The sequence below is a fragment of the Phalaenopsis equestris genome, unplaced genomic scaffold (assembly GCF_001263595.1).
Source record: "Phalaenopsis equestris unplaced genomic scaffold, ASM126359v1 Scaffold000513, whole genome shotgun sequence".
Taxonomy (NCBI): Eukaryota; Viridiplantae; Streptophyta; class Magnoliopsida; order Asparagales; family Orchidaceae; genus Phalaenopsis; species Phalaenopsis equestris.
The window spans coordinates 2869858-2880395 of record NW_018164953.1 but is presented as its reverse complement, the minus strand read 5'-3'; the positions used below and the strand labels follow the sequence as shown (position 1 = coordinate 2880395).

Here is a 10538-nt window from a genome sequence, read left to right as displayed (position 1 = left end):
CTTATATATATCCCTTAAATCATTTTTCATCTGCTCGCTTAATTTGGATAGTACCTACAATGGTTGGGCATGGTGGGACATCAATACGAACCTAGTCAAAAAAATGGGGCATTTACATACATAACACACAGTTCTTATGGATTTATATATCTAATAAATCCAGACCTATTTGGGATCATTTTCATTTTTTATTTAACTATTATTATGTTTTTAACATATCATTTAATTTAATGTATTTTAAGTACTTTTATTTTTTAATTTTTAAAATTAAATCAACTTATTTTTACAAATATTCAAAGGAGCATTACAAATATTTTAAAATATAATAACCACTAAAAATATTTTATTTCAAATTAAAATATAAATTAAGCAAAAAAATAAAGTGGTGGCAAGAGTACCTAAAACTTTCACATTGACATAAACATCATTCAAATCTTTCATATTACATAAAAATATCGTTATAATTAACTTTTAAAAAATGACAATTATCACACAAATTTATAATCATATAATGCATATGTATTTACATATCTAAATCCTAAACTTGTATATTTATATTTATAACACTGACGCAAAAAATTATGCATTAAAATATGTACGATTTCTTTTAAAAAATTAATGATATTTTTCCTTTAATGTCAAAAATTTGAATTATATGTACATATGAAATGTTGTATTATATATGTAAATATACAACAATTGAGAGGCACATGTAAATGCCCCATATAAATATCAAACTGGGTCTTAAATATGTAAATACATACAAATTGTGTGATATGTATGGCAATTTCCAAAAAAAAAAAAGAATCAGCAAGAGTTTAAGGGCTTGTTTGGGTCAACTTATAAGTGCGGGGCGTTTTTGAAATCTCCATCTAATCGTTTGGTTTGCACGTTTTTAAAAACGTTGTCTACAGCGTTTGAGTTTTCTACACTAAATGCAGACCACGGGTCGACTCCCGCAGGCCGCATTTCAGGATAAGATTTTTCAGTTGTCTTTATTACCAATTCACACGATATTTACTCTTGATTATATAAGACATTCAACATGTAATTTCATGATAAATAGTTAATTAGCCAAAGACAAGGAACCTTCTAGAAGGTTTAACATAACGGCTAGTAATAATTAAGCATACAGTTATGTAAGAAAGATTTCTGGAAAACAAGGGATAGAAACTATGAGATATCTAACATATGAGTGAAAAAATGTTACATATAAACTATTAAGGGCCAAAAAAATAAACATACAATTTGAATATATAATATATAATAAAAAAAATCTCAAGATAATATAACATTTAAATTAAGTGGCATGTAGTGAATGTCAACACTGTAAAAAGCTCCTATCTAATTTATTTTTGGGGCATTTACATACAAACCATTCAATTCCTATCAATTAACACATCTTCTAGCACCTAGGCTTTACCTTTTACATTTATACCACCCAAATATTTCATATATCATACAAAATACCACCATTTTAACTTTTAAAAAGTGAAATACACCTTCTCATGTATAGGTAAGGAGGTATGTGCGAGTAAAGAAATTGAAGTTTGGGTGTTAGATATGTAAATACAAAAAAAAAAAAAAAAAAAACTTTAACATTCATTAATCCTTTTTAATTGCAATATGATTTGTCAATATCAAAATCACTTCCAAAATGTTAAAAGGCCTCAAAAATAAAAAATAAACATCAATATTATGCCCAAAATAATCATACAAAACATGTTATATGAGTGTGTCACCAATTAGAGTTATCAGACTCAACATCATTAACATCATTAGGACAAGCATCAGTTCTTCCTTAATAACGCTTTCACCCTCATCTAGTCAATCTGCCACCATATTTTAAAAAAAAAAACAAATACAAATTTATAAAAATGCAAAAAAGAGAAAATTTTGCCGTAACTAAACCCTAAATTTCTTCAGTGGCTGCTTCAACAAAATCATATAACATTTCTGATCGAGAAGGGAGGCTTTGTGGGGAGCAAACACCATATTAGCTGGAAATGAAAGATGAAGATGCAATTCAAGCCATTCTTTGAAAAAACCAGGTTTAAGGTATGTTAGTAGCTCGGTCTTTGTATTATCAAAATATTGTCATGTTTGGTGCAATATGATTTGATTTTCCAGTGTTAATTTTATTTATGGAATCTAAATGGGTGTAGGGTATTTGCTCTTCTTTAAATCCAATGTCTTGCTTGTTATCTGAATGATTATCTAAATTAATCTATCACCACTATGTTCTCTCTTGTTTAGAAAAACAAAATCTCATGGTGAATGAGTGAAAATCTAAAGAACCAATTTTAGAAACAACTCAGAAAAGGGATTTGACGTCGATAAGTCAAAGTCAAAGTAGTAACAGAAGTCAAAGCCAAGCCTTGCTCGTATCAAAGTTGAACTCATGCATCAAAGACGAAGTCTTGCGTGCATAGGTAAACCAAAGCTCATGAAATTTGAAGCCAAGCCTCGCTCGCATGTCAAATTCGATTTCATGCATCATAGTAGAGGTTGTGCGATTATAGTTAACCTGAGGCCCATCAAAGCGAAGCCTTGCACATACCTTAAAGGCGAAGCCCTATGTTAGAAAAAGGCAAATATGCAGTTGCAGCTAAAGTGTCAAGGTAAGGTAGAAGTGGGGTGTAAACAAGTCGAGTCAAGCTACATTAAATTTTTTCACCCCCGACAGACTTAATGAGGGTTTTAGTCATAAAAATCCAAATATCTCAAGGTTTTTTTAGTTGACAACAACAACAACAAACATTTATCCCACTAAGTGGGGTCAACTACATGAATCCTTTTTCTCCATTGTGTCCTATTGATTGCCATATTTTCATTTAATTCTAATAAATTAAGATCATTTTTTATACAATATGCCCAAGCCTTTCTAGGTCTACCTTTGCCTTTCTTAACATAAGTCGAATCTAATACATCTACTCTCCTAATTGAATCATCAAATGGTCAACGTTTAATGTGGCCAAACCATCTAAGACAACTCTAGACTTTCTCTAATTTTGTCCGTCACAGGAGCTACACCAACCCTATGACGGATATATTCATTTCGCATTTTGTGTCAAGTGTAAAGCCACTAATCCACCTAAGCATTCTCATCTCGGCAACACTTAACTTAGTTTTATGCTTTTCTTTTAAAGGCCAACATTCAGCGCCATAGAGCATTGCAGGTCTCATCACCATTTTATAAAATTTTTCTTTCAGTCTAAGCGGAACTTTTCTATCACACAATAGGCCCGAAGCATTCCTCCACTTCAACCAGCCAACTTGAATTCTACTAATAACATCCCCATCTATATCACCATCACCTTAAACAATAGACCCGAGATATCTAAACCGTTTACATTTTTAATAATGTGATCACCCATAGAGCATTGCAGGTTTTTTTTTTAATTGAATGAATTAAAAATAAATATATTTTAAAATATAATATAAAAAAAATATTTTATCTATCTTCGATTTTGTATCAGGTTCCCGAATTCCTTATGTTTAATATGCCTACTAGGTGGAATCAAACAGCCCACAACAAAAAATTATGCAGCTTGAACCAGGAGAAACCAACTTAAGGCTATACCGGTGAACTAATTAACATCTTAGACATCCATACAAAAAATTTAAATAAAAAACAAAAGAACGAAAATCTCAACGGAAATATATCCATCAGAACTCTAATCTATACCGCGTTAAAAAAAAAAAAAAGCAAAAAAAGCCCACCAACAATATTCCAAGAGCAAAAAGCTGCAAAAAATAAAGCTTCAAAGGAATAAAGCTCATGTGATGATTTCAATAAGAAAACAATTTATGATCTGTAATAATGATTAAAACAGTATCAGATCGCTGAAAAACAAATCACTGCAAAAGCACCTAACAGCGAGGAACATTTGGTATAGGCAGCATACCTTGCAGAGAAGAGAAAGAAATAATTAACTCTTGTACTCAGGAATCTTGTAATCTGGAATGTCCCTGAGACCAAGCCTGGAGAGAACAAGGCAGTAGGAATCCCAGTCTGTTCTCCGAAGATACTTAAGCAGTTTCTTCCTATGTTGAACCATTTCATTGAGCCCTTTTCGAGAATGCTTGTCCTGTATGGTTTCGTACACTATAATTCATGCAGAATACATGAAAAAGGAACATTTACATACGTACCAGTCAACTCTTATGTATTTCCAGCATGAAAATGTGTATTTCACTTTCCCAAAGTAAAAAAAGTGATATTTTTTACTCAATGTAAAAAATTTAGGTGGAAAAAATGTAGAACGTAAAGTTTAGGTGTTAGGTATGTAAAGATTTGGCTGGTATGTATGTAAATGCCCAAAACAAAAAAACATGGTAGTTCACCTTCTTATGTAGAACTGATGATAGATGCTTGATTTTGGTTGTGAGCTGAGCAACTGCAAAACAGAAAATGAGACTTACATACATTGGTTATCCAGCAGGGTTCAACAAGAGCAGCAAATAAAGATTACAGAAATGAAAAAAATAATAATTCATTAAATTTTTATTTTCAAAAAAATGATTGATGAACTAAATTGGGGAAACAACACAGAAGTTATCGCACTAGTTCTCAAAATATTGATTAATTGAATCTACTCCCTCCTAAACCCTACCAATACACACACACGAAATATAAGAAACCCAAAAAGAAAAAAAAAGTTCTGAATCTTGAAAGTTTCCTTTCCTTTAAAAAAAACAAAAAACAAATCCCCACCCTACTTTCTATTCACAAATGAGGAAGAAATTAAATAAGAACATCCCAACTAAATTTTGATGCGATCCTCACTCAATTCTTTCTCCCTTTACAAAATCAAATTAGCCATGGGTGTTAAAGAGTCTCAAGCCCTCACAATATTACACAACACAAAGAACTGGTACTACAATAATGCACAATATCAACTCCGCTAACTCAACTAACTCAGCTAACTCAGTCTTCTCCTCTAGTGTCTAGCAAATAATACATAGTCTCCTAGCTCAGTCTTCAGCTCCTCCCAACAAACACCTCCAACTCTCTCCTCCTTCAAGCTCCCTCCTTCCACCCTCACCGTCACAAGCAGCATAGCAGGAGCCACCTCCCCCACCTCCACCGTCAACACCGCCCCCCACTTTCCCGCTCCTCTAGTCCCCACCCCCTCCTTCCTCCTCTCAAACACAAACCCCAGCTTCCTCCCAGCTTCCTCTATACTCCCCAAAACCTCCTCTGGCGCCACTATCGATGTAAATCTCTTCTCCTCTCTCCTCTCTCCTCCCCTTCCCCTCCTCATCAAACAGCCATGATAAATCCAGCGCCGATGACTGAGTAATTATATCAAACGCGTTAAGTGCACGCACAGACATCGGCTTTGCAGCCTCCAGCTGCGCCCCAATCAGGTGCATGATGCTGTCTTCAAGACTGTTCGCCCTTCGCTCACAGCATCAATGGTGATTCGCATCTCCGGATTTGAATCTGCTATGGATTTAAGTGTTCATGTTAGCAAATTAGTTTCAGTTTAAAACAAATTGAACTCCTTAATATTTCAATTTTGACTCGAATGAGTTTCACCCGACACTTAGAAAGTTCTAAACGAAAATTCACTGAAACATTTAAATAGTTATCAAATTTCTATAGAATTATATCAATGGGACCCAGCAAATTTCATGTGTGCTGTAATTTGAACACTAATTTGATGACCCTTTTTATTCATGCTTACAACAATATATTTTCATAACATTTAAAAAAAAAAAAACCAAAACCAAATCCTGAAGGAAATTATAAAATTGACAAAGAGATTGAAACAGAATATAGAAGCGCGTCATTCATGAAAACTACATAATCAATAAAAAATCTTATAATAATTATTGTCATATATAATTGAAATAGTTCAAATATATAGGAAATAATAATAACTATAAATAATGACACTAAAAGCATCAATAAATTTAATTATAAATTTTAGAATACTACTATAATAAGTTTAATGTTAATCACCACAATAACAACAACAACAACAACAAAGCCTTAATCCCACTATGTGGGGTCGGCTGCATGAATCCTTTTTTTTTCTCCATTGCATCTTATTCATCTTATTTTGTGTCATATTTTTATTTAGTTCTAATAAATTAAGATCATTTTTTATACAATAAGCCCAAGTCTTCCTAGGTCTACCTCTACCTTTCTTAATATAAGTCGAATCTAAAACATCTACTCACCTAATTGAATTATCAGATGGTCGGCGTTTAAAGTGACCAAACCATCTAAAACGACTCTCTCTAATTGTGTCTGTCACTGGAGCTACAACAACCCTATCACGAAGATATTCATTTCGCATTTTGTCTCTAAGTGTAAAACCACTCATCCACCTAATCATTCTCATCTCGGCAACACTTAACTTAGTATTATGCTTCTCTTATAAGGGCCAACATTCAACGCCACAGAGCATTGCAGGTCTCACCAAAATCTTATAAATTTTCCTTTCAGTCTAAGCGGTACTTTTCTATCACACAAAAGGCCCGAATCATTCCTCCACTTCAACCAACCAACTTGAATTCTACTATTAGCATCCCCATCTATATCACCATCGCTTTGAACAACAGACCCGAGATATCTAAATCTTTCACATCTTTTAATAATTTGATCACCCAAAGTTACACTTCTGTCACTAGAGCTACTACTACTAAAATTACATTCCATGTATTCAGTTTTAGTCCTACTCAAATGAAGGCCTTTAGACTCCAATGTAGACCTCCATAATTCAAATTTTTTCTGGGCTTTTTCTCTTGTCTTAACTACGAGAAGGATATCATCGGCAAAAAGCATACACCAAGGTACATCCTCCTGTAAATGTTCAGTAAGACCATCCATAACTGAAGCAAAAAGATATGGGCTTAAAGCTGATGCCTGATGTAATCCAACAGAAATAGAAAAATAATTGGTCAATCCTCCTTCAATTCAAACACAAATAACAACTCTAGCATACATATCTTTAATGACTAAATATAAGTCATATCAACACCTTTCTTCTCAAGAACTCTCCAAAGGATATCTCTTGGAAGCTTATCGTAAGCTTTTTCTAAATCAATCAAAATCAAATGTAGATCCTTCGTATTATCTCTGAACTTCTCCATCAAACCTCTCAATAAATGTATAACTTTCATAGTAGGCCTGCCCGACATAAATCTAAATTGATTATCAGAAATTTTTGTAATACGTCTTAACCTATGTTCAATTACCCTCCCATAATTTTAAAGTATGACACATCAACTTAATTCCTCTATAATTTGCAAACTCTTGTGCATCCCCTTTATTCTTAAAAATGGGGACCAAAATACTCTTCCTCCACTCCTCAGACGTTTTTTAAGTTTTTAAAATAATATTAAAGAGTTCAGTAAACCAAGAAACTCACAAATCTTCTAAAAATTTCCACACTTCAATTGGGATATCATCAGGTTCTACAGACTTTCCACCAAAGAATAACATTTTTAAACATGCTATAATAACTTACTCATAATATTTAGTATTATTAATTAAGCTAGACATGAAATATTCATTGAAATATATGATAAAATTAAGGAGAATTTACATACCCACCCAATTCCTACGAATTAACATATCACACCTAAAGTTCAATTTACATTTATACCACCAAAAACTTTCAAATCACATAAAAAATGCCACCATTTTAACTTTTTGAAAGTTAAATACACCTTTTCATGCATAGGTAAGGTGATATGTATGTAAAAATTGGCATTGGGGTGTCAATAAGAAAATACATAGGAATTGAGTGGCATGTATGTAAATCTTCCTAAATTAAAGCAACATTATCTGTTAAATTGCAATCGGTAAATTGCCCTACAAAATTATACAACATTAGTTCACAATTTAGTAAAAAAAAGATAATATATAATTAGTACTTAAAAAATTATCTGATATTACTATAATTAAAAGCTCGTGTAAATATTTGTCGAACAGGATTATGACATCACAAAATTCAAATTAAATTAGAATTAGCCAATAAAATAAAGAATATTATTTATCAAATTATACCATATAAATATAGCTTATTTGTCATAAACATTCACACTTATTGTAAGTTTATAATTTAACATGGGCTACAATAGAATAAAACAAAAAATATAGAGTAAGGCCTAAAAAGAGACTACAAAAAACACTTTCAACAACTAGCCTCTAGCAACCAATTGGTTAATCAGGGCCTCTCATACAAAAAATCAACCTTTTAAAGATAAATGAAATTAATAACCAACAGTTAGCCTAACTTCTTTAGAATAATAACAACAACAATATAATCCACATTGCCATCAATTGAACTATTCCAACTATTTGTGTCTGATTTATAATTCCTCATTTTTAATGTGATCAAATTAAGTGTTACAAGAGGTGTAAAGCCAATCCTACGCAAACAATAGCTTAAAGAGTCATTAAACAATACGTGGGATTGTCAAGTAAAATTTAGTAATTCTATAAATACATATTTAGTAAATCCTAATGTTGTTCAATTCTTAAAGTATTTTGATGGTAACTTCTTTAATTGCCTATTTCAAGAAGTAGATTTAAATGTGAATGGGATTTAATCAAAATAATAAATCTCAATGATAAACCTTTCGATCTAAGATCTAAATCACAACATAGCAGCAAGAAGACAGAATAAACTGCAACAGAGTAGCAAGAGAAGGCATGGAAAAGAAGAACAACGATAATAAATCTGCAAGTTTGAATAAAAGAGGAAAATCAGTAACCAGATAGAGAAGTGAGAAACTAAAACTAATAGAGATTACTGGCAACATACACTGAGCTTGGAAGGAGAGAAGAGAGAGAGAGTTGAGGAGAGAACAAGGGCAAGATAAGCATTACGAGAGCGAGATGTAAGTATCATAAATCTAGCCCATAAAATCTAATAAAATCAGCCAAATAACTTAAATCGGAATTTAAAAGACATTAGAATTTAAATTTCTCAAAAAAAACTATTTTGCAAGATTAAAACTAAATTTTGGTTAAATCTCAAATAGATACATGTACTAAATAGCAGTCATCCTTTCTAACCCTTAAACAATAGTTTTATCTATCCATCTAATTGGTAAATTTTCAATCTTTTAGAATACATGCTCAAACCATCATAAGTTCGCTGCCAATTTGATGCATCATCAACAAATTTTTATCATCTAGCACAAATTTCGATGCATTTTTGGTGCAATAAACATTTAAAATTTAAATTTGAAATCATTCAGGACTTTTTTGTAAGTTTATATTCAAAATGATCGTTTCGACGTGACGAGCCTGATGATATTAAAATTGGTTAAATTCGAGTCCAATCAAGTTCAGATTAAGCCATTAAATTACATTTAGAGGCATCAAATCTTTAAATTTAATAGTCAAACAAACTCCAAATTTGACGCACTTATAGTCAAATTGAGCGTCTCGACGAGAGGAATCCCACGAGCTTAAGATTGTTTACTTATGAGATCATTAAGGCCCTCAAATCATCAAAAAATTTCATATGATCAAGAGGAATCAACTTGGGTCGTTTGATCAGGTGATTATGGGAGTTATTGACCGAATGACCAAAATGCCCCTCTCCTGTAGCCTATAAATAAATCTTATCTCTTCACTTGAAGAGAAAGTGGAAGAGGAGCCTAATTTCAGTGAAGTTAAGAACAAAAGACCGAGCGATAACTTCCAGCCTCCGTAGCTGCTGACCGCCGTCGAACATAATCCACCGGTTGCCCTCAACTACCATTGATCGCACCCTACTCACAGCCATTGATGGACTTTGTTGAGTAACAAAGTGCTCTATTGAGTAACAAAAAATTTTGTTGAATAATCAAATATTTTGTTGAATAACGAACGACTCTGTTGAGTAACAAAAGAACTCTAGTGAATAACGAAAGACTGTTGGGTAACCAAAAACACTGGTGAGTAATGAAGTACCCTAAATACCGCGCAAAGACTACCTCGAACATGGTGTATTAAAAACCTGACAGTAACTCACGGTAGCAGCTGCTCTCAAGCGATGTATTCAGAATACAACGAATATTTCTGCATATTGTGTGCAAACACATTATACTTTGTGTGACATTACAACAATTTTTTACTTATGGAATAAGGGTCTAAATTTGTACTTGCAATCTTATAGTGGATCATTTTGATGGAGATAAGCCCATAATTTTTTTCTTACCGGGTTTTTCATGTAAAAAGTCTTAGTGTCTGCTACTATTACTTTCTCTTTACTTATGTGTGTTAAATTTTCGTACAACATTGAGACAATAAATTATCTCTTTGCTACCGCAAATCTTCTGGCACACAACACAACTAGGGCTAACAAAAAAGCTCGTTGTTTGCGAATAGTTCGTGTTTGGTTCGTCAATGAGTTCGTGTTCGATTTTTTTTCGTTCGGTTAGCTAAACAAATTGCGTTCTTTCATGTTCGAATCGTTATTGTTCGAAATATAAAATAATTTAAAATAATTATATATAAAAAATTATGATATTTTAAAAATTAAATTTTATAAATTATAATATATAATAAATTAATAATAATAATA

At 32.3% G+C, this 10538-nt stretch overlaps 1 protein-coding gene across 1 annotated transcript in view; it reads right to left on the bottom strand.

The window, feature by feature from the left end:
* Positions 1-3770: 3770 nt before the first annotated feature.
* The window catches only part of LOC110028559, a 10129-nt gene continuing 3361 nt past the window's right edge, over positions 3771-10538 (bottom strand). The window contains exons 4-5 of the mRNA XM_020730459.1: positions 4348-4400; positions 3771-4091 (exon numbers count right to left, since the gene is read on the bottom strand). Of these exons, the coding sequence (XP_020586118.1) occupies positions 3933-4091; positions 4348-4400 (212 nt within the window). The 3' untranslated portion in view covers positions 3771-3932. The remainder of the gene's footprint in view (positions 4092-4347; positions 4401-10538) is intronic.